General features: G+C 43.4%; 1 protein-coding gene across 4 annotated transcripts in view; it reads right to left on the bottom strand.

The window, feature by feature from the left end:
• The window catches only part of FARS2 (phenylalanyl-tRNA synthetase 2, mitochondrial), a 1625806-nt gene that overhangs the window by 930485 nt on the left and 670480 nt on the right, over window positions 1–24841 (bottom strand). For all 4 annotated transcript variants that reach the window (XM_078688052.1, XM_078688053.1, XM_078688051.1 and 1 more), the window contains one exon: window positions 10864–11023. In XM_078688052.1, coding sequence (XP_078544178.1) covers window positions 10864–11023 — 160 coding nt within the window. The remainder of the gene's footprint in view (window positions 1–10863; window positions 11024–24841) is intronic.

The raw sequence follows: 24841 nt of genomic DNA, 5'->3' as shown, positions 1-24841 counted from the left end.
GCTCTGGTAGAAATACTACAGTATTAAGGGCATGCAGGAAGCGGCAGGGAAAAAATAATACACAATACTACAATTCAGTCTTTCATCAGATTTTACTGAATGAGTCACAGGAAAATACCTGGCTATGACTATCCCCTGTAATGTATTCCCTTCAGAAAGTATCAAGACTGAAGAGTTATAAATCTTATCCCCTCCAAAACAGGCAAAGAAAAACTGTACTGCTGGTACGCTGAAATAAAACACGGTCATATAACAGCTAAAGGAATGATAGCAAATAAAAGCTCCTTTTAAAAGGTACAAACACATGGAAATGTAATTTATATTAAGGTAGCACTACAAATAAATACATGCCTGCAGGTTGAAATAGTTAAACCAAAATGTCAATTTTCAATGGTTAAATCCCACACAAGTGGGCAATACTATTTGCAAGAAATCAAAGCATTGGGAAACAAACCGTATACCACTTTAAAATACGCCACATAAGAAATAAATAATAAATCAGTGCAATTTTTCTTCTGAAAATAAAATGAGCTGTAACCATTTCAATGGGAATGTAATTTCGACCTAAAGTAGATCCAGTGTAAGAGTGGATTCAATGGCAAAAGAAATGTACGCAGTCATCCAAGGTGTGACAAGCTTCGACGATATGAAGAATAAGACTACAGTTGCTATCAATGCATGATCTGATCATTGTTTCAAAGCCTTCCTGCACAGGCCTCATTACCGTGTGAATGACCATATTTTGCGTAATGTACACCTAGATGTTTGCAATGACTGTTTTTACTAGCTGTAGCACTCTGGAGGGGCGGCTCCTCCACTAGGGCGGAGGAGCATTGCTCCACTGCTTTCTCGCAGTGCGAGAAGCAGAAACATAAAATGGTAATAATTTTCAGTTATTACCATTTTATGTTAGGTTGCGGGCGGACGGGTGGGCGGGGCGGCTCTGCGAGCAGGGGAGGAGTGGTGTGCCCACTCCTGAGTGCGCAAAGACTGTTTGGTCACCCTCTGGGGGCCTCCCCATAAGCCCCTGGCTGGGCAGCGTCCGGACCAATGACAATGCTGCTTGCAGCATTGTGATTGGCTTATGGGAGGGATCCTGGCTGCCTGCTCCATGATCCTGCCAGAGGCAGGGGAGCAGGAGCAGAGAAGACGCAGGACCAAGCAGGCGAAAAGGTAAGTTTAATTTTTTTTAAATTCTTTATTATTAAATTAACCCCTTCCCAAGCAACATCCCCGCGTGACCCCCCCACCCGCGAGCCATGCCGGCCATGACTGGCACTCTGTGCACTTTGCCCCTGCTAATCAGTGGTAAAGTGTCTGTGCTTCTTCTTTAAACATGATGAAATTAGTATATTCCTAATTGGTATATTTAACTTACTTATAAGTCCATAGTATATGATGCAAAATGTACCCAAGGCATGTAAGTTAAATGTCACTAGCGGACTACAGAATTTATTGTGACATCCACTACAGTGAAAGTGTAAAACATGGATTTAGGCTTACCATTTTAGCCTTACTGTGGAATTTTAAACACTGCAATTCAGCCGGTCAAAATGAACCCTTTGACAGGTCAAAACCTTCCTTTTAATTATTAATCGGGTCCCCCCTATGTAGATCTTGCAGTCCAAAAGGCAGGGTGAATCGCATTTAAAAGCAAGGCATGCAGAAGTTTAATGTTAACATGTTTTGGAAGTTACGCGCACCCACACGCTATTTTTCACGATGGCAGTACTAGCTGTCCTATGTAGAAAACCAGAATACAGATTAGAATCCTAATACTGTATCTAGGGAATGGGACTAGAAAGATAAATAATTAAACACAAATTTTCAATAGCTATTAAAAAAATCCAACTCAATCGTAAAGTCTGGTTTTTAATCAATATTAAGGAAAAGCAACTTTTAGAAAGTTACCTTTTACCTGCCTGAAGTTTCTAGTACCTACTTTTGCTCCCCCACTTATGTCAGCCAGTAATTAGTATTTGAAAAGGTGGGAACAAGCTGTAAAATGCTCATCAGGAACAAACAACAGGATGACCTAAATGGGCAAAGATGACTGCCCTTAATCTGACAGAATATGAAAGGCTAGGGCTGAGAGCATCCTTTCACATTAGAGTGTAAAATCCAGCTTGACAGGTCTGCTGTATTTTTACATACAACACTGAAGCACACTTGAAAGAAATGGAAATAGGGTGCCATAACAATTCTGTGTATCCACTGTCTGGTTGCTGAAGGACCTGCTTTGTCCCATCAAATGTCTGTCTCTGGGTTTTGACACATAACACTTAAAAGGCAAACAGGATTCTAAAACATCCACTGTGTGGTTGCTGGAAAACCATGCTTTTTTCTACCAGACTTCTGGCTCTGGGTTTATGGGGGGGTCCCGTGGCAGCTTTAAACTGGATTTTGGTGTTAGATGTGAGAGGATACTAGGACTTCCATAGTGCACTCCCCGCACACATCCCTAGCCCTCAGTGCCCAAGTTTAGTAGGATCAAGATGTTTGTCATCTTGAAAATACCCAAAGTAGGAAGGGTTGCCCCCTGTAACTTTTACCCCATTGGTTAGGGCATTCCAAAAAGTAATTGCCACACACTAGCTTGTGCCAGGCATAAATGTGCCATCTTCAGGTCCCCACGCCAGAGCACTCCTGGGCATGAGAAAGATTAGAATAGGGCTGAACCTGCTGTCTGCAACCAGTGAAGAGCCGGAATGACTGGACCTGCTCTCTCTCTTACCCAGGACCAAGAAGTGGACTCCAAGGGGTATATAGCTAACCTCCTGTTATAGCTATAGGGATAACAAGCTAGAATAGGCCCTTTCCTGCAACTGCCCAGCTGATCAGTGGCAACCGTACCTGGGCTGGACCGTCTTGTTGGCCTTTGCCTTCTACCATGTCAATCTCTAAGTGCCTCCCCTGAGCTCCTGGGATGTTTTAGAAGTGTACTAACGTGGCAGATTGAGACTAAAAGGACTAAAGTCTGATGGTAAAATCTCTGATCAGGCAAAACCTAGTTGGTGTATCCGACCTGCGCTCCATCGCGTCAACATCAAATTGGGCCTAGATCTGCCTACCACGACCACTGACTATCATTGGCGCATTACGTGTTTAGGTGCTATCACTATTTAAAGGTTTCAAAATTCACAACTCCAGCTCCCCTTATTCCATTTTTAGGTCGCGCCTTCGCAGCGAATGCGCTACAAAGGAAAACAACCTTTTCCTAGCGCTTAGGCTTTTCAGCCAAGCACGTGCACGCGTTCCATTGCCTTCAATGGCGACGCGTGCACGTCAGGAGATCCACTCGCGGGAGCGCGTGGCCCATCTGGTCGCAATTATCGCTCCCACAAGTGAATCCCTCCCCCCTGGTGCCGCACGAGCGTTTTTTTTCTTGTTTTTTATTACAAATAACAAGAGCCATCACAATGCGCCCGCAGTAAGGAAATTAGAGATTTGCTTTTAAACATGCAGTGCAGGCTCCCTTGCAGTACAATTACTTAAGATTGAGGATTTTTGAAAACTACGGGACACGTGGTGGCAGCTGCCCTATTTCGAACGGTCTGTTTTTACCACGTAAACCAACTGAGGCACAAGGAAAGCGTGATTTGCCCAGGACCCCACTGGCAGTCCTGTGCAGAAGCGAAACTTGTACTGCGAAAGAGCTACAAACCGAGGATTATCAGAAATGTGCAAATGGGTTGCTGACAACCTAATTCTGCTACTAATTTCACTGGCAGTGACTTCCATGGGCAAGCACGTGCCCACCTCACATATCGCGCGCTGACTCCACCTCGCCTGATTCTGCAGACACATCACACCGAGCGGAGAGTCGGCTCTGGCTCGAAGTGCCCATGCACGAGCCGAGCTTTGAACATATGTAGCATGCAAATCATGTCATGAGCGTCATATTAGAATTTATAAGGGGTTTTGAAATTTTTTAAAAGTGCAGTTCCTTAACAGGTGGGGCGTTTCACCTTAGTACATCAGATTACATGACTTCGTTCGAGAGGCATTTATTTATAAGTGGCTGTTTGTAAGCATGGACTGAGAAACATTCCTACCCAGGCCCTGATGACAATCCGGTTAGTAAACAAAGGAGTAAACATTGTCATGTGTACCCTACACGCGAGGCCGCAGGAGTTATGTGACAGGGGAGGGTCAGTTATGCCGCTGGAAAATGTAAATCACGCGGGCGCATTGGAGCACATTTTATGACCGTATTATGCGCAAATGTTCAACTTTATTAGTAACAGTTTAACACTCAGAACAGCATCCAGGTTCTTATTCTACATGAAGCAACATTATAGCATTATTGGCTGTTAAACTCAAGACGTTTCGTTTGAACTCATGTATTTGAAGGCGTTCACATATGTTTATAATGAACAAAAATAAGGCTCCGTGAAATAATGTATTTGCCTACGATCCTACACTTTGGTGGAGCAGGGAAGCCCTGATCAATCTCAGATTTCCTAGTTTCACACTCATGCACTAGATGAGTTATCTCTGACATCAAAGGTTAATGCTTTGTCCCTAATACCTGGATGATGAGGTTAAGGAGGGTTGGTGTGATGGGCAGAATCTACTTTTTTGTGCAGTGTTACTACTTGGACAAACTTTGTCCTAGAACAGAACATCACTTTACCCCAGACAAGCACTGCACCACTTTCGGCACAGAGAGATTGGCTGGGATTCGGTTCTGCTTCCCATGTATGTTGGGCATCTGTATTTACTAGGTCACAACGCCTCATGCCCGGTTCTCTTTTGGGCTCGAGGTTCCAAGCCTGAGCCAGGTGACTGGTTCATTCCACCCACCTCTAGGCGACACCTGCATTTCTGATCGCGGGCTGGAGGAAGCACACCTTAGTTATTTTGGTTTCCTGTCTTCCAGAGTAGAACACCAATTTTGAGGTGACCTCTTCTCACAAGTGAACTCTGCTTTCTCTCAGGAACGTTAGTGTTTCTTTACATTGGTTTTTAATGACAGACTCTCCTAGGAGCCTGCTATTTACCACCAGCTGTCCACATCACATGCAAGGCGACTAAAAGCCCATCCATGGCTTTTAATTATGCAAAGTTCCCATGGACGGAGCCACAGCAGTGAGTTATGCCCTAGTATGCAATCTAAGCGACCAATTGCAAAAGTATTTCTGATTGAACCATTAGTGGTATTAGGGTTTTTTGCCTAGAACGACAAACAAGGAACAAGAATTTTTTAAGCAAAAGCATGAGGCATCCAAAGGAGCCGCGTGATTCATAGATTCCAAGCAAATTAACTACCATTTAGCTCCTGGAGCAGAGACAAGTTGGGAAATGCAAAAATAACAAAAAAGACTCAAACAATACACGAGGCATATAAGAACACCCAGCGGAGGAGACCATGGTTGAACAAAAAGACACAGGGTCATGCCTCAAAAGTGCCCTCTGGTTAGGCCTGGGCACGTGATCAAAACAAGCAGGCAATCTCCCCCTTTTAGCATCCCAGGAAAATAGTGCAAGAATGACCAAAAAAGTAACTATTAAATGCATGTAAGGCGGCTCCTCATTTAATTACGAGGGCCAATGCCAACTCATCTCCAAAGTCTTCTGAATTGGTCACTAAAATGAAATCCCTACAACGGAGGGATCACACTTCCGGACATCGAGGCCTACTATTGGTGTCCCACCTGATCCAAATAAACGAATGGTCACACAAACACAGAGAGCACCCCACATACTGGCTCGAGAGAGAAACTATGCAACCCCATATGCACCTGCATTTCCTTTATGGTGGGAAAGGCAACTCACGCCTACTGCCAGCGACCCAAGTGACCCTGTTGGCATGGCAAAGAGCTAGCAAGACCCTGGGCTGGGTGAAAGACTACACGATCCACACCGCTTTGGGACGGGAATTGGTTTAAAGAACTATCAAAACTGACGTGCTTTGAAACTTGGGACCTTCTTGGGATCTCCACGGTAGGGGATATTATTGAAAAAGGGCAGCTTAAAACTTGGGTGAAGCTTAGGCAAGAGTATAAAAGGAGGATTACCAATTTATTAAATACGTGCGACTGCGACATGCATGGGGCACGGAGCAAATCTCCAGCGAGCAGCTCCCAGCATATGCGCCCCTAGAAGGCGGGCTCCTACAAGAGGAGCTGTTAGGCAAAGCGGCTTCCCTCATGTATAAAACCATTATTAATAACATCCCCGATGGCCATCTAGGTCTACGAACAAGGTGGGTGAAAGACATGGGGTCCATTGAAGACATGGATTGGGAGGCGGCATTAATGCACCCCAGAGAGGTGGCCATTAAGGCAAGACTTCACCTCACCCAGCTTAAAATACTGCACCGTATGTATTACAATAGGGACAGATTGCACAAGATGGGAAGGGCAGACTCACCCCACTGCTTGATGGTCACCGCAGCTGAGAGTCACTTTTACCAAACGGTCTAGGCGTGTCCCTCTCTCCTATCGTATTGAACGCAGGTGACTAGACATATGGGTACGGTCCAGGGGGTACCGCTGCCATTGGGGCCCAAATTTGTAATACTGGGGATCCCTAGTGAGGTGGACATATCTAGACCACAACTGATTTTTTGCCTCACTGGGGTTTGGGGTGGCTAAGATGGACATCGCCAAAAAATGGGGGGTGGCCGATAAACCAACCATCCAGGAATGGACGTTGGGGATGGACATGTACATGACGGAACAACAGGTCACATATCATAGCAGAAGGTCCCCCCAAAAATTTCACAGGATCTGGGAGCCCTGGAGAAAACACTTTGGGTTGGACGTGGGAGACGACATGCAACAGTCTGTCAGACACACTGCGCAGGAAACACAGGTGTAAGGGTTCGAGCCCATAACACTTCGATAAATCACTTCCCCTGCTTTCCGGAGATGGCTCCCTGGTTCACCACGCTGCCATATAGCTATTCTAACAGTCGCCTTTAGCACACCCTGTTTTTACATCTCTCCAGAGAAGAGGGGAGGAGAGGCCCTGTTGGGAACAGTTGCATCTATAATGACTTGATGTCTAATCTGCTTTACATATCATGTATGCATTTCCTTGTGCTGATTGTTTGGTTGAATAAAATACAAATAAAAAATATAAATTAAAAAAAGTATTGGACCTATTGAATGCTACTGGCGATTTGACCCACGTGGGAAACCATATGTTTGCTCCCTATAAACACAATTTTTAAACATCATTATGTGCCCACTGATAGACATTACAGCTTCATCTTGAATATCAGATGTATCCTGAGGATACACAAACGTGCATCAGCCTAGAAAATGACCAAGTGGACAAGACTAACATCCCACATTGTCTGGGCCACTCCTGTTGATGAATAAAAGAGAATTCTCCTTTCTAAAATGAACCAAATCAAAGACCCTAGGGCAGGGTGGAACAATGTCTAAGACAATCCCTTCTGAGTTGCAGAACCAAGGGAACTGCCCCAGTTGGTGCAATTTTGACTTTCAAAAGTGGTTAAGGTTAAGAGAGTAGCCAGAAAAATAAAATACCACCTCTTTAGAACAACAGCACCAAATGGCACTAAGTGAGTGAGGCAAGTGAGCCTAGAGTTATTCAGGCCATTGCTCCCCTCTGAGGGATTTCTGAAATGCCCTTCCTTGCTTCTCTTGGTTTTTTCAGCGTTTGTACTTTTTTCTCCTCTCCATCCTTCATTCTGTCTTTTTCCATCTTTTTTTTTAAACGCATTTTATTGGTTTTTGTATAAAACATACACAAATCCTTATAGGAGAGCTGCCATCATGTCCGCAGAGTCTAAATCGAAAACCCCCCAACAGTTACATATTACATGCTATGATAATATATTAGTCCTTCGTTATCAGTGCACCGGATGAAAACGAACCCTTTGCGGCATACCTCTTATCCTCATTTCTGCTAAAACTATATTACCCTCCCCCTCCCTAACTTCCCACCCCCAGACGCAGACAACCGTAACTGTTCTCATTTTAACATGCATTCTCAGGAGTGGCTATATGTTGAGCTATGCGATGCACCTGTCATGGTACGAGGCTTTCCCCCTATTAGTGATCTGCCCCTCTCAGTAGTTACCGTAGTGCCTGCACTAGCGCTTCCCATGCCGCCGCTGCTTCTAGCGCTTTCTCGTCATGTCGCCTATGTGCCAACTGATATCTTAGCGCGCTTTCACCGGTGGCCCACTTCAGGAACTCACCCTTCCATCTTTTGCTGATTGGGCCCACTGTTGCCTTCCAGTGTTTCGTGATTTCCCGTTTTGCCAGTATAAGTCCCATATCTATAAATTTACTCGTAATCTTATTCTTCGATGTGTGGGGGAACCAATGCAGTATACTAGTGGCCATATCAAACTCTAGTCACCTCTCTGTTATCGTGTTTAGGGTATCGCCCACTTCCTTCCAATAGAGTCCTATCGCTGGGCAGGACCATAGCATATGATCCAATTCTGCCCCAGCTCTCGTGCATCTGGGGCATGCCGCCTCTTCCACCTTAAAATATTTCTGGATTTTCCCAGGTGTTAAGTATGCTCTGTGGAGTATATAGAAGTGCACTAGTTGGAACCTTGCATTCTGCGTACTCTTCCAAGCTCGTCGCACTATTTGCGCCCAGGCTACCTCAGGGATATCTTTACCTAAATCAATTTCCCATTTTCCTTTCAGTGCAGCCAGGGGCGGTAGGCCTTCGTTGAGCATTCTAGAGTACAGCCACGTGACCGCTTTAAAGGTCCCTGCCGCCATCATGGTGTACTGGCAGGCCATCGACGTCTTAGGTTCCATCAGTCCTTCCTTCCAGTGTGCCTGTATCGCCCTAGTTAATGCTGCGTGCAACAAATAACCGCCCCTTGGTAGGTCAAACCTCTCTTGGAGAGTTTGGTATGGCAGCATAGCCCCATCCTCGTACAGGTCTCCCAAATATGCAATTGTGACCAATCTCCGCCGTGCGGTAACGCCGTCACCATCCCAAGCGGTATCTCGGGTGCATATGGATGTCTGTCTTTTTCCATCTTGCTTTCCTTTTTTCATTTAACCTTTCTGCACTTTTTCTCCATCCATCCATCCCTCTTTATCCATCCATCCATCATCCATCCTTCTCCGCTCCTCTCCATCCTTCTTTAATTTCTATCTACCCAATATTCATTCTGACTATCCTTGGTTGTCTTTTTCCTTCCTTCTTTCACCCATCAATCTCAGCATCCCTTTATAGATCCTTTCTTTGCTGCAAAACGAAATATTAATGAATTGGTGTAGGTACAAGATGTATAACTGATCTACCATTGTAGATTAGTCCCCATATTAAAAACTGTTTCTTTTATAGCATGGAGTGGGATGTACGCACAGATCTTGTTAAATTGAGGATCTGGAAAGGTGGTTCGGTTTTTGAGTACTGGGAGGCATTTCAACTGAAATGAATAGAGATGCTGGTCTGGGATCACTAAGGAGAAGTATTTTTGAACCCTAGGTTAAATCAGAATACAGGATAGTAACCCTCTTATCCTCTGCTGACCTTATTTATCTGCTGCCAGAAAAAAGTATTTAACAAACAAATATATACGTAAATCTAAATCTAATGCTCAGGTGTTGGTGGATGCTCTTCGATGTAAGTATATTGTAACCATTACCACAACTAGCATACACACTGGAAAAGGAAGAGGGCTATAGACTTACTGATTACATCTGTTAAGTATGGTAAAGGTAACACAAACAAGCAGAACCTTCCGGACTTCTTACCAGCATGAGAATGGATGGGCAATAAGTCACTTATATCATAAATGTGAGCCGACACTGACAACACAAGCACTAGTATATAGTGTAGAGTTCTGTGTGATATGTCCTGGCTACTATGCTGCAGGTTTTTCACACACTAATATTCCATTACATTATTTAAGCCCTCAATAGTGGGGTGTTCAGCGCTGCCCCTGAAAAGTTTTAATTGAGAGAATAGCAAAGCATCACTGAGATCAGAGCATGTACATTCATGCAAGTTCTTGGGAAAAACAGAAACAATATACTAACATTGTGGGAGCCTCACAACATTGCAAATCCATAAAGAAATTAGGGAATCCTCACAAACAGGGTAGATTATTTTTGTCAAGTCAGATAATGGGTCACGAAACAAATTCATTTTACAGGAATTAGTTGCATCTAATAAAGTCTAATGCAAAAAGGGAGTAAAGGAAAAAAAGACCTATAAAGATGGCAGTAAACTGTTTTGGTTTATATATATTGCAATTTGACATACTAAAATGTAGTGGTAAAGAGAGTTGGCATTTGACTCCTTTGCATTTTGACCACAATTTAACCCTTAACCAAACCCATCACTGTAACTCCAAACTTAACCCCTAACCCCCAATTCATCCCTTCAACTCAGTTATAACCTTAATCCATCCCAAAGTCTAACCTAACCCTAATTCTCAATCTTGCCTTAATCCAACTTCGTCCTAGTCCGAGCCTAACCCTAAAACTCAACCCTAACATGTAATCCCATCTTTTATTTTAACACTAACGGATACCTTTACCCCATTTCTCTTTCCAACCCAAGTCTATAACCTAATCCTTAACCACAGCCCTAATTAAATTTTTTTTATAAACAGCTCATGTTATCTTTAAATTAATTTCAATGTTAAAATAAAATACAAATAATAAACACATTTTTTACTTTAATATTTAAAAGAACCATTTATAAAATAAATTGGTAGTAGAATGCATTTTTGACTCAACTTTTGCATACACCTTCTTTACTGTATTTTGACTGTGATGTCAGAAACCTATATACCATGAGGGGGCTAGCTGTGTAAGCTCCTATACAAGGTGCAGCACTACCCATAGCCTGTTAGGAATAGAGGCTCTTGTTAGAAACAGGCTAAATTTAGCCCCTACCTACCTTCACCAAATAAATGGGTCATGAGCTTAGTTAGTGCCTGCTTCAGGCTGAACTCAACAAGCTTCACCGCTTCCATAGAGTGAGTCTCTTGCTTCTGGTTTGTGCGGCCGCTTTGCTCAAATATCTGGTAATGATCCCCATCTTTCACGTCCTTGAAGAGCTGAAAAATGACAACACAACACTAAGCTGTGACTAAAAAAACGGAAGAGCTTTAAAAACATTGTATTCACCACCATTTAACAATAAAAATGCCTTACGTTTGAACTCTGTGATAATTTTGCTAAAAGACATGTGCAAGAAAGAGTAAGATACAAAAGGTTTTTTCAAGGGATCCCCTTATGTTATGTTATTAAAATTTGTAGAGCGCACGTATACCCGTAGGTGTCTTGGCGCTATGGACGGGCAAGGAAGTCTGCACTGTCGGCTAGTTTTGGAATAGCCAAGTTTTCAAGCCTTTCCGAAAGCTAATGATATCACAAGGTGGGACGAATATACTGAAATCGAATTGCGTTCTAATGATAACATGACAACACATGCAGAATACTGTTCCATGCGAAAATGCTCCGAACAATACAGTGCTAAAAAGGATTTTTTCCTCGTTGTCATTGTTGGAATCGCCAATATAGTTGCAGTGAGCTAATTTGCCTAATATTTATGCTTTAAAAGTATCCAGGCACAATCAAGTACTGACAATGTTATTTACTTTATTTTTTTTATAAACTTTTTCGCTTTCGCATTGTAGTCAACAAAACCTTTCCAATTGCTGGATTAGGGTTCCATGTGTTTGGCATGACATGTTTCTACGCTCCAACTTTTTCTTATGAGCATCTCTAGCGCTGTCTACTCAGACGTTGGGATTCTCTTTGTATCCACAGTTACAAGATCCTACACTTAGAAGGTCGAAGTTACAGACAAAGTCCACACTGAAACACACCCAACACGCATACCTTCATACTCCGTAGAAAGTAATTTATGCAGGTAAGTGTCCCAGCTCAATATGCTGCCACGCCTGTGCCGGACTGACTATATATGCACCAGAATACAATATGGTCCCCTTGAATATTTTTGTGCAGTAATCTGAGCATGGTAAAAAATAACATAACATAATGTGCATTTGTAAAGCGCACGTTCACTGCAAAGGGTTTCTTGGCGCAGAATAGAAGATGTTTATTGATACCCAACTCAATGGTACTCATTTTATGGACCTCAGAAATATGAAAGGCTGAGTGGACGGGCCAGGATTTGAACCACTGACCATGAGGTCAAATACAGGCCACTACAGTGGACGCACTAGTCCACTAAGCCACCAGACCCGGCCTAATAAATACATTCTTCAATAATGGTATCGCATGAACAAGTTGGCAGTACATATAAATATTTGGTTCAGACATGTACTGTGTTGCATTTAGCATTGATACAGTAGACTATCAAAATGCTGAGACATATATATTATCTTCAAAAAGTACGAATTGTACAGCGAATTCAATGCTAGATGATCAAATAAATTAAAATGAAGACTGTAGTAGTAATATCCTTCAGAATTCACTTTTTTGTCGTTGACAATATTTCATGGTTTGTTTAAATACTTAGTTTAAATGTATTACGATTTTAGATTGTTTTTCATTTACTGAATTAAATTAGCTAAGTATTCAATACAACTTTCTATTTAATTAAATTATTAACAATGTAAGTACATTAATAATCTAATGAATGAAGTGATGTATTAACAACATTATGAATACATTAAGGACTTAAATTATAGCAATGGGGCCACCGTAGGTCCCTCTTATTCTTTAAACAAGTCAGGCCCATATTCCTTTCCCCCCTCAAAACACACCTGTTATACCAAGAAGAATTTAACCTTATTTAAAATGCTGTAGTGAAAAAATAACAGGCACATTTTCGTTACTCAAATGTTTCAGCTTTCTATACTTTTGTTATTTTGTTTCTGGTACATTTTGGGAGTTACTGCAAACCACCTGTATGCCACTGTCTGCATACTAATTGAGTACACCATGTCTACTGGATATCCTCACTCTGTTCGATTTCTTTTATGAATTGCATTTCATTCTGAAAGATTTCATTTTACTGAAGTAGGATTTTCCTTACCGCTAGATCTTATTACAGCTTGATTTGCCTTGGGAACCCAAACATCTTCCAAGTAACAGCCATACAGGCAAAGTTTTTCTAAGCTCACACGTTTCTTATTTGACCACTGACATTATGTCCAATAACACCGCGCCTTGAGAAATATTCCGCCAAAATGCTGTTCTATGAGAAATATGCTGTCAGATTATTTGGAAATTCAATGCTAGGAAGACAAATGCCATAAATGTGACACAATCTTCGCCAGGAAAAAGTGCACCAAAACAACTAGACCAAAGAATAATATTCAGAACAGTGTACAAGCAAATAATGCCCGACTATATCAAACCACACACATTCAGACAGCAGACTAAATAATTACGGCATTAAGTGTGAAGTTTAGTTTATTATGCATAGTTAATTAAAACCTGTGCAGTACGTATTACAAAAATTCTTAAAACATCATTGTTTAAAACCATTAAAATAGATCATAAAATTTTAGGAGATTTACACAGAAGTAATTTCAATGAGACTATACAGCACTCTTTTTACACTGAGTGGAAAACAGTACAGGTGCTCATATTTCGAATTGGTCCCATCTTGTTCGCCCATGTGCTGTGTTTGCCCCTAGCATTTTTGCGTTTCTCAAGAATTACCCTCTGTGCTGGATGGACCTGTGCACTAGTTGTGCCCTTTGGGTGTTGGAGATCAGTTGCTTATCGGCGTAAGTCTGTGGCGTTATCCCCCAGTATCGGATGGCTTAGCGCTCTTCGCTCGGCCGTTCCGAGAAATTTCACCAGTCTGCAGTTTAATTTGATATTTGACGGATTCAGGCAGGCGAGCACCGCTTGCCTTCTAGTACTAGTCCCTTTTTGCTTGAGTTGGTCTTTAAGGAGCAGTTGGCGTGCTTGTTGCAGTTCTGTGCATGAGCAGATTACATGAAGAATGTCACCATTCTTTAGGTTGCATAGCGTGCAGGTTTCTTTCCCGTTTTTCCTGAGCCATGGCGGTTGATGCTCTGTACTTGGCAAGATCCCTAGTCTGTATTTTAGAAAGTTCATTTTTGTTGCTTTTGGATAACCCTGGTTGAAGTATGTTTGTAGTGTTGGTGATTTGTAAGTGTTTAGGGTCATCCATGCGTGCGATCTTTTTGTAAATAGTGCCTTATCCTCCAATAAGAAGAGTGATTTGACATTTTTCCAGACTAGTTTTTTTAAAGTGCTATGGCCAAGTTGTGTGACCCAGAGCTCTGAGAGTTTGGTAGCTTCCAATGCTGCTTGAAGATAAATTCTTGCCTCAGAAGCATCCCTATTCTATATATCCTGCCATAGCAGAGAGTTTAGTGTATTTGAGGAGGCGCTTCTGAGTTTGTGCAAGCAAATGATGTATGTCCCGTTCCTGGCTCGATCTTGCTTTTGCAGGCCAAATTCCAGTCTTATTTGAGTCGGAGATGTGTATGGTGGGAGCAAGAACATTGTTCTATAAGCTTTAACCTGTATGCTGTCCAGGTCTTTGGAGTCTCTTCAACCGTTAGCCTAGCTGCCGTAGGTAATCGAGGGAAGCAGCTTTGCCTTGATTACTTTCAGGAACGGAGTCAGAGTTGGACCCAGCAATTGAGTTGCCAGATTTTTCATCGTCAGAGCAATCGATAAACCTCTCCTTCTTATTTCCTGTTTCTGGGGCATGAAAGCACCTTCTTTATCGAAGATGACTCCCAGATATTTGTACACGCCGGCTGGCTCAATTTTTAGACCGTCAAGAGACCAGCTCTTCTGTTGTTTTTTTTTGCTGTTAATTGACATAGTGCGTGTCTCCTTTTTTATATATAGGAACAATCGTCGACCCCCTCCAGGACTCTGGGATTCTGTTTAGTAGCTTGACGTCCATAAATAAAGGTTGCATGATGTCCGCCCACTCTTTGTTCTATGCTTTATAGAGGGCGGGTGGGATGCCGTTTGGTCCTGGGGCACCTTCTTTCCTGCCTTTGGCTATCTGTTTTTTGATTAAAGCTATTTACTGCATTCTCAGAGTCTCTGGGAGGTTGATGTTTGTGCCTAAAGAGGTTTGACCCTGTAATTCTAGTGTGTACTTTTCACAGTTACGGCATTAGAATACTGTACCATGCAAGCAATGCCTCCAAAATACTGTGCGTGGGTATTGAGACCCACATCACTGTCATGTTATAAATATACGCATCACAGTGAGCACTGTGAATAATACCCTGTACATTGCTGATTGACAATAGCCCCTATAGAAAACACAGCATTGTAAACAGTGTCCCACAACACAGTGACAGTTCATAAGAAGATGGTCTTTAGTAGGTTCTGCCCCATTTCACAAAGGTTAAGATGGGCAGAGGAGTGAACCATTCTGCCACAAACACATTTAAACTCTGGTTTCTTGCAAGACTGCAGTATAATGTGTTCTTAGGAAAATAAATGAAGGTTTGACAGTTTTCGGAGGATCAAAAGATGTCCTATTCCAATAATATGTCTATAACACTGGTAGGTCATCTACAAGGCAAAGACTGGCTCTAGGAACTTCCTAGAACAACTTTACATATTTATTCACAACAATATGCCAGAAAATAAAAACGCTACCTCTTACTCACAGAGCGTCTGGACTTTATACTTCAACCTTTGGCTGTGAGAGTGCCCAGGCATGGGCGGACTGGCCCTTTGAAGTGCTCAGACTTGGCATTTATATCTTCAAGAGATATGACTCTTCTTTTTCCCTGTTTTAACTCACATGGTCAAGTTGACCAATACTCTTGTACTCCTACACTTTCCAAGGGCCCTTACACCCACCTCACCATACTGCAAGGAATAAAAGATCCCCACCAAAGAGCCCCTGCATAGGGTGCCCGTCGGGTATTGCAGCGCCAACCCGACGAGGAGCATGCCCGATGATGAAGCATGACACCCGGCGGGCTGGGTGTGTGAGGCCCCTCATTCTGAAAGGAAGGACTTCCCTGTTCCTCCTATCCTGGACACAATTTTTCTCTAGGTTGGGATCTCGCCTGTCCCATTCCCTGCCTCTAATTTCCATTCCAAATAGGAACAGCTTACTCATTTCTTTGGAAGTTTAATCAGGGCATCTATGCTGGACCTTTCTTAAAAGCCCTTAGTCCCTCTTCTTCTTTGATGATACTTTCTAGGTGACAGTTCACATAAACCTCCAAATTGACATTTCAGGAGACACTCAATAGACTCTGCAACTACTGTCACCATTCTGCAACTACTATGACCATTCAGGTAGGGGGGCAGGCTTGTAGTCCTGGATTGGTGAAAGGAGCTGTAGGATCCTGTGTTACACTGACTAGAAGCAAGAGTGAATGCAGCAATTTAAGACCTTCAATGTGGGTACTTGGATGGGAGGGGTTAGCTTTGTATGATCCATGTAGGACCTCGGCCTTGCTTGCATCACCATCTTTCTGCAGTGACCGATCATTTCTGTACACCATTTTTAATTTGCGGGGTGATTAATAATGCTTTACAAATAACACCATCTTCTTACACTTATCTATAGCATTAGAGAAAAGGACGATATAATATGCATGCTTTTGACATTCATCCGCACAGGGTGAAAAGCAACATTTGTGCACCATCCATCTTCGTCTTCAAGAAGGAGGCTATATTCAAGCAACTCAACATTTCTCAACTTTTTAGGTTAATAAAAAACCTTGTTACAAAATGTTAAAGTATATTGCAGTGGGTTTACGTGCACACAAAGTAAAAAGAATGGCAGTCGACCAATACAGCAATTACACATTATCTTAAAACAATTCATTTGTTTATATTATTTTATTACAAAATATGATAAACTACTTTTCCTCTTTTTTTCACATTTTTCCCTAGAAAATTGCTTAGAGCATTATCCTGCTGGTTCAAATACATATTTACCATAAATTGGTGCTACCTACCACTTTCCTCATTACTTCTGTATTCATTTTATACAGCTAAACTTTCCCCATTCCGGGAGACAATCAATAACACCACCTGCAATATAGTCAAACTTTCTAACTTTCGATTAATACCCTCCCTCCTTCTTCTGAATGCATCTTGACAATAACAACAACAGGATCTTATCTTCCCTCTCCGACCCATAATACACATAATAAGGAGCAAGAAACACCCCAGGCAGTACATGCAACCCGTTGCTAGGTCTTAATAAATTAGTTCCCCTACCTGATAGTAGCTCTTTCATCAAGACCACAGGATGATTCAGGCTTTAGGATCCCATAGCTAGGGTCTGCTTTTCAAGGATTTTCTGTGAGCAGTGGTGTGTTACTCTTGTCTTAAGTGTGTATTACTCTTGAATTACAAGACCATTTTGACAACACATTTTTGTGAGTAGCTGTGTCCTGCTCCAGCCTTAGGTGTGACTTACTCATGAATTTACATGAGTAAGACCGACTTATTCAAGGAATTGATTCACAAAGCTTTATTATTGCGAATAAGTATGTCTTTCTCCGAGTAATTCATTAATAGGTTGGGCATAGGACAGCAGTAACACACAACTATTCAAAGGAAAACGTTTGTTAACTGTACCTGAATTTTCACATGATTGTCACACCAACAATTATGCAGGTTACTTACATCTACACCCATTAGCGGTGGGAATTTTGCTCTCCATTCCCAAAACATTTATTAATATCCTGAACTCATGGCACATACGCATCTCCCCAAATAAGACTTTAAATAGACCTTATTCATAGTGCATGTAGGTGAAAAATCTTGATGTCCTTTTAAGGTCTCGCCTAGGCAGCGCACATGCACTGCTCTAGGAGGGCCTTTAGCCATCGATCTTCACTTTTGAAGCACTGCACTAGTGCTTGTGGCGGCATCCGCCTTGCGGGAGCGAGCAGCGGCGCGGCCACGTTACTTACAAACATATGGCCGCTGCTCGCTCCCGCAAGGTGGATGCCGCCACAAGCACAAGTGCAGTGCTTCAAAAGTGAACAGCGCCGATCGCAATCAGGCCACGCCTGTCTTTCAGCGCTTGTTCGAATTCGTTGTTGCAGCTGGTCGCGCGCACTTATATTATTTTCTTACATTGCGTGGGGGGTTGATAAACATTATTGATTTGCGGACTGCTTTGAACTAATTCTCTGCAATTGGAACTGTCACAAATGTCTTGTGCAGATATGCTGTGGTGACGTTTTTAAAACCAGCAGTCGCCTTTTTCCTCCAGAGTGCCCTCGGTTTGTGTAGCACAGATGCTTCTGGCCCATCTGGGGCTGGGATTGGCAACGTTTGTTTGCTATTGGAAAGAGACGCCCTTTGGCTGCATTTGAATTTTTCATTTGCCGAGTTTGTTTGTTGCTGATTGTCTGGTCTGCTTCGGAAGAATTAATTGTTGTTTCTTCCACCCACCCCTCTCTCCCCTGTCTGGTTCCCTCGCTGACTAATGCTCTTGCTGGTGACAGTCTGTCGTATGTGGCATGAGGAAGCTGAGTAGTGTTACTCTGATGGAATTATCCTATTCAGAATGTATTTTGAGAGCATTCACGCCCCTCTCAGCCCTTGCAAATTTTTTTTAGAGGCCTGTTCTCTATAGTTTATTATTAGCTGATCACTGGGCTTTTAGGTTTTACCTGGCGATGTGTACTTTGGGGAGTAAACCGATTTGATGGAAAAATATGTGCCCTTTAAAGCTGTTTTGAGAGCTACCACTCTAAAACAGACTGCCATGGCAAAGCTGCAACTAGCAACAAGCATGGGCATTTGGTGTTTCCATAGCTCTGACCTCTCTTTCCACTGGTAAATCTAAATTTAATTCCTCATACGACTTTCTAGTGCAGGGGTCTCCAGCCTTTTCTGCACAAAGCAAAAATAAGTCTAGGAGCAGGCAATAGGTGTCTCACTCTCTGATTCCTCACATTTTGAATAAGCCCCAACCATCAGACTAGATCTTGAAAATCTTAAGCATTACTCCTCCACGCCAATGTTACTCTGCTACGGGAGTGATACACAGGATTCTATAAAGGTGCCACCCATAGGCCCTGACACCAGTTGCTTTCTGAACTGTCTGCACACGCAGACACAGAATCCAAATTTCATACTGATAGTGATCAGTGTACAAATCTCTAATTGGGAGCTTCTCAAATAATGAGAGTGCAGATCACAGATCAGGGAGAATGGGAGGGTCGGTGAAATGCGGTAGATTGAGTCTTTACCAGAAAGAGCATTACCAAAGGTATTTGTTCTTCTGACGGAGACTTTAAACTGCAGTTCCTTGCCTTTTGAATAGATAACACAGCAGTACCTCCCAGATGGTGGATCTGTGAACTGATTCAAACCAAACATCCTGCAGGACAGAGGGAGCCAAATGCCCTTCCTTTTTTTCTTTTTTCAAAAAACCTTTATTGTGTCATCATCATTTCCATACCGTTAAACATAGCATGAGCAAATGCATTTGAGCAGGCCTTATACACGTCGTAGTATGTAATACATGTAGTAAAGGTACATAACATGAACACCAGAATCATAGCTGTTATTACAATACTTAGTGAGTGGTGGTACCGTACTGCCATGGACCAGTGCTAAGATGTTTTACAATCTGAGCTTACGTCTAGCTTCGGAAGTACAAATTAAGGTTATGGACTAACTTCAGGTGATGGGACCTGTAGGGGGGATCACAAATATACCCTCGGAATGCATTCCATTGACCCCATATTTTGGTCCACTTCTGTGGGCAACCCCTGTGTGTATAAACAGCTCTTTCGGCCATCATGGCGTTGTCCATGTCTCGCTCCCATTGTGTGCGCGTGGGTAGTACTCCGGCCAAATGCCCTTCTTGACAGACCTGACTGTCTGGATAATAGTGCTTTGAGAACGTACCTGACAAATGTTCAGGACAGGCACCCTACATGCCAATGCAGTGTTAGCAGCATTGAGTCTGGTGGAGTTAGCCCCGAAGTCCTATGGGAACTGCTTTATGGCCAGTGCGTAGTAGAACTCCATGCAGAGCCTGATCGAGAGAGATATGGTTCTATTTTGCATAGCCTTGTCTTTCTTTGCTCCAGTGAATCTGATAAAGAGTTGATCGTTCGCCCAGTGTTCTCTAGTACGAACAATATAGACGCTAATGGCCCTTTTCGGATCTAACTAATGAAGTCTTTCCTCTTCCTTAGAGGGGTGAGGTGGGGCAAAGAATGTCAGAAGCGTTATGTTCAGCCCAGTAGCGGCTGGTGTCATTTGAAAGTGGTGAGGCGTAAAAGTTGTGATGGAGTGCACAATTTGTGATGTAGTGCAGCCCCGGTAAGCGAGCGTAGCTAGTGAGCCAGAACTACCCAGCAGCAAATTAAATTGACAAGAAAGGCAACCACTAAAATGTAACAGGCTCTTCCTAAACCAATCTAAGCATTGGTATTGTACAGACTAGGCATTGACAATAGACAAATAAAACCTGCCAAACCAAAAAAGTGACACGCTTTTATAGGAAGATCTCACACTCCTATGCATTTAAAAAAATGTAATTAAAGATCTGCCTATCACGATACCTCCATTTCTCATCTTACAACAGAATGCATAATTTGTATACAAGCTCAACGAGACCAGACACAGGCAATACCAGACATTTTTGGAGGGTCTTCTGTGCCAAGGACTAGTAAAACTGTCGTAAATTCGGACTTCCCATGACTGTCTGAACAATTGGACCATGAAAGAAATGGTTAGTCTCGGTTATGTTTTATGTTACTATGCCAGTTATCTTGCAAACACGTCTTTTAGGTAGTGTCTGATTCTATATCGGCACGCCACAACCAGCAGGGCCTGGCTTCAGAAGAACAAAAGTTACTTACCTGTAAACTGTGGTTCTCCAGTATTGGTGTCTTTCATAGATTCACATGCTTGAATATCCCCCGTCGTCGAAGTGGGAGTCCCACGGTACATAAAATAGCAGTCATATATGCATATATACATGAAATTATAATAAATAAAAAATATATATACATATAATGCAATAGATTGTAAATTCTAAAAGTACCATAGAACAGAATAGGCCCATTGAAAAGCCTAAGGGAGAACTCACTTTAGTAGCTTATCAGTGTCATTATGTGTTGGTCCACATTCCAGCCAATCAGGCTGTAGCCTCCTCTAGAACCTTCTCCTCAGAAGCCCAAGTCCTCAGATTTTCGTAGCACAAGTAAGTAAAAGTGCCTGAGGAAAAGAGAGCCTCTGAGGAGAGGATGGGAGGGTCGCATGTGAATCTATGAAAGACACCAATACTGGAGAACCACAGTTTACAGGTAAGTAACTTTTGTTCTTCTCCAGTATTAGGGGTGTCTTTCATAGATTCACATGCTTGAATAGAGTAGAAAGCAGTAAAAACATCACAGAAGTCATAAAGGTGATACATCAAGCAAAGAATGTAAACATATTTAGGTAATATGCAACAAATACCAAAACATTATTAATAAAAAACCTTTATGACTGGAGGCGGGTAGCAACAGAGGCTCACCTTTTTTGGAAAAGATTCCGCAGCACCGCTTGACCTACTGCCGCATCCGCGGCGTCTGTTGATTGCAGGCAGTAGTGCTTAGTGAAAGTATGGCTGCTCGACCAAGTAGCAGCTCTGCAGATCTGTCGTAGGGGTACCCCTGCAAAAAGGGCAGCCGAAGTAGACACTGCTCTAGTTGAATGAGCACGAACTGGAGCAGGAAGGGGCTTTCCAGCCCGTTGGTGGCAGAAGGATATGGTAGAGGATATCCACCTGGTTATAGTCTGTTTTGTAACGGGTTGCCCTTTGCAAGTCGTACCATATGCCACAAACAATTGATCTGACTTTCTGAAAGTTGCAGTTCGTTGAATGTAGAATTTGAGACAACGTTTCACATCTAATGAATGCAATGACCGCTCAGCTGGAGTTTGCGGAGCAGGAAAGAAAGTTTTAAGGATTACAGGTTCGTTGAGATGAAAGTCACTGGGAACCTTTGGGATGAATTTAGGATTAGTTCGCAATGTTACAGCCTCATTGGAGAATTGCAGGAAAGGAGGCTGTATGGTAAACGCCTGGATGTCACTGACACGTCTTGAGGACGTCAAGGCGAGCAAGAGAGCAACTTTCCACGTGAGAAATTTAAGATTTGCAGAGTGAATAGGCTCAAATGGTGGTAGAAGTAGTTGAGACAAGACCAAACTCAAACGCCAAGCAGGCGGAGGGCGACGGATAGGTGGAAACATCCTAAAAAGGCCCTTGTAAAATTGCTTAATGATCCTTGAAGAACATAGAGATGTGGAACCATCATGGCGGAAACGGGAAATCGCCGCCAGGAATACTTTAAGAGTTGAGTGTGACAGTCCCGACTTTGCCAGGGATAAAAAGAAAGGCAAAATTTGTTCAGGTTGTGCAGTCATGGAGTCCAAATCCTTAGTGCGGCACCAGACACAGAAACGCTTCCACTTTAATTGGTACGTTTTTATAGTGGAGGGAGCGCGAGCTCGCGCTAATACCTCCCAGCAGTCCTTGTCAATATTTAAACGTGCAAATTCGTTGTACTCAGGTTCCAGGCATGGAGTTGAAGATATGCTGGATCCGGGTGACAGATTTGCCCTTGCTGCATCGTGAGGAGGTGCGGCAGAGGATGGAGTGGCAACAGATCGGACTGCGAGAAGAGGAGCAGGTCCGTGAACCATGGATGTCTCGGCCATTTGGGTGCAATCAGGATGATGTGACAAGGTTGGAACCTCATCCTGTGTAACAGGCGAGGGATCAGAGGAAGGGGAGGGAAAGCATAGATGAAGTCGTTCGACCAATTGATCGAAAATGCATTTCCATTCGACTCTCTGTGGGGATGCCGACTTGCAAAGCGTTGGCATTTCCTGTTGGCAGCAGTCGCGAAAAGATCCATCTGTGGCCGGCCCCACCGCCGGAAGATGAAGTCGACTGTCGGCTGATTGAGTTCCCACTCGTGATTGTCCGACGATGCCCGGCTGAGTGAGTCTGCCAGGACATTGGCCACACCCGGCACATGAATGGCTGTGAGATGTATTTGACGTTGAACCGCCCATTCCCATATTTCTTGTGCCAGTTGTGAAAGCAGGAGAGACCTCGTGCCGCCCTGCTTGTTGAGGTAGTGCATGCTGGTGGTGTTGTCCGTCCTTACCAGCAAAGTGTGTCCCTGCACTAACCTCTGGAAGGATTTTAGGGCTAAGAAAATCACCAAGAGTTCCAGACGATTGATGTGGCAAGTTCGTTGGGATGGTGTCCACTTTCCTTTCACAGACATGCCGTCGAGATGCGCTCCCCATCCTTCGAGAGACGCGTCTGTTGTAAGTGTCAGAGTTGGAGGTTCGTCCTGGAATGGACGACCCGCAGATATGTTCGGAGGGTGAGCCCACCACTCCAGCGCTTTCTGGATGCGAGGTGTTAGATGAACCTTGAATTCGAACAACCCTGACACCTGTTTCCACTGCTTGTCCAATTCCTCTTGTAGAGCCCTCATGTGCAATCTGCAATTTGGAATAAGGTGGATGCACGAGGAAGCCATGCCAAGGAATGATTTGAACGTTCGGACAGAAACGTACAGTCCTGATTGGAGGAACCGCACCATCTTTATCATGCGGTCCTGTCTTTCCTGGGAAACAAACACTTTTCCCTGCCGAGAATTTAGCAAGGCTCCGAGAAAATCTCTCCTTTGCGATGGTTGAAAGTGTGACTTCTGGCAATTGATTGAAAGCCCCAAGGTTTGGAAGAGGGAGACGCAGACTTGAGTGTGCTGCTCCGTCAGGTGAAACGTTTTTGCTTTGATGAGGCAGTCGTCCAGGTATGGGTAAAATTGGATACCTTGGAGACGCAGGAAGGCAGCTACCGGGGCTAAGATCTTGGTAAAGACCCTCGGTGCTGATCGTAGGCCGAATGGTAGAACTTTGAATTGGAAGTGCAGCTGTCCGACTGTAAAGCGTAGATACTTCCTGTGTCTGGGGTGGATTGGCACATGGAAATAAGCGTCCTGGAGATCGATTGTTGAATAGAATTCCCCTGGATTGAGAAAATTCAGAATTTGAAGCAGAGTTAACATCTGAAAAGTTTTGGAAATGATAAATTTGTTTAGGGCTCGTAAATCCAAAATTGGACGCCATTCCCCCGACTTCTTCTTGACTAAGAAAAAGCGGGAATAAAACCCCTTGCCGCGTTGACCTTGCGGCACGACTTCGATGGCTCCTTTTTTGATCATCAATTTCACCTGGGCCAGAAGTTCTTTGAAATGGGGAGAGGGTGGCCCCGAAGGTGGACGAATGGGAGGAAATTTTGTGAATTCCAGGGTATGTCCTTTGGAGATAACGTCCAGGACCCATTGGTCGGAGGTGATGTCGGACCATTTGCAAATGGACTTTGAGATGCGACCTCCAAGATTTACAGTCGGCAGAAGGAAAGGACTGAAACCGTCACTGCTTTTTGTTGTTTGAGCCACCTCTATATGTGGTTTTCCGTTGGTAGGGTCTGGTGGTGAACTGACGATTTTGGGATTGGTAGGAACCCCTCTGTCGGCTATCGTTATAGGTGTTGTACGAACAATACTTACTTGATCCTCGAAAAGTAGAGGAACCTCCGCCTCTACCTGGTGCCCCCCGAAAGGGCCGCTTTTTGTACTGGAGGGTAGTCAAGGACTTCGCAGTGTCAGTGTCCTTTTTGATCGCCTCAAGGGCATCATCAACATGTTTGCCAAACAATAATTCTCCGTCGTACGGCAAGTCTAGGACTCTTGCTTGTACCTCTGGACGGAAGGTGGTAGACCTCAACCAGCCTTGACGCCTCAAAACTGCCGCCCCAGCCAATTGACGAAAACCCGTTGAGGAAATGTCGAGTGCACAATCAATGATTTCGGATGAAATCAACTCCCCCTCTTGTATAAGTGTCTGTGCTTCTGCACGGATTGCATCAGGTAGTT

The sequence above is a fragment of the Lissotriton helveticus genome, chromosome 4_1, assembly GCF_964261635.1.
Source record: "Lissotriton helveticus chromosome 4_1, aLisHel1.1, whole genome shotgun sequence".
NCBI lineage: Eukaryota > Metazoa > Chordata > Amphibia > Caudata > Salamandridae > Lissotriton > Lissotriton helveticus.
This window is presented reverse-complemented; position numbering and strand designations above follow the sequence as displayed.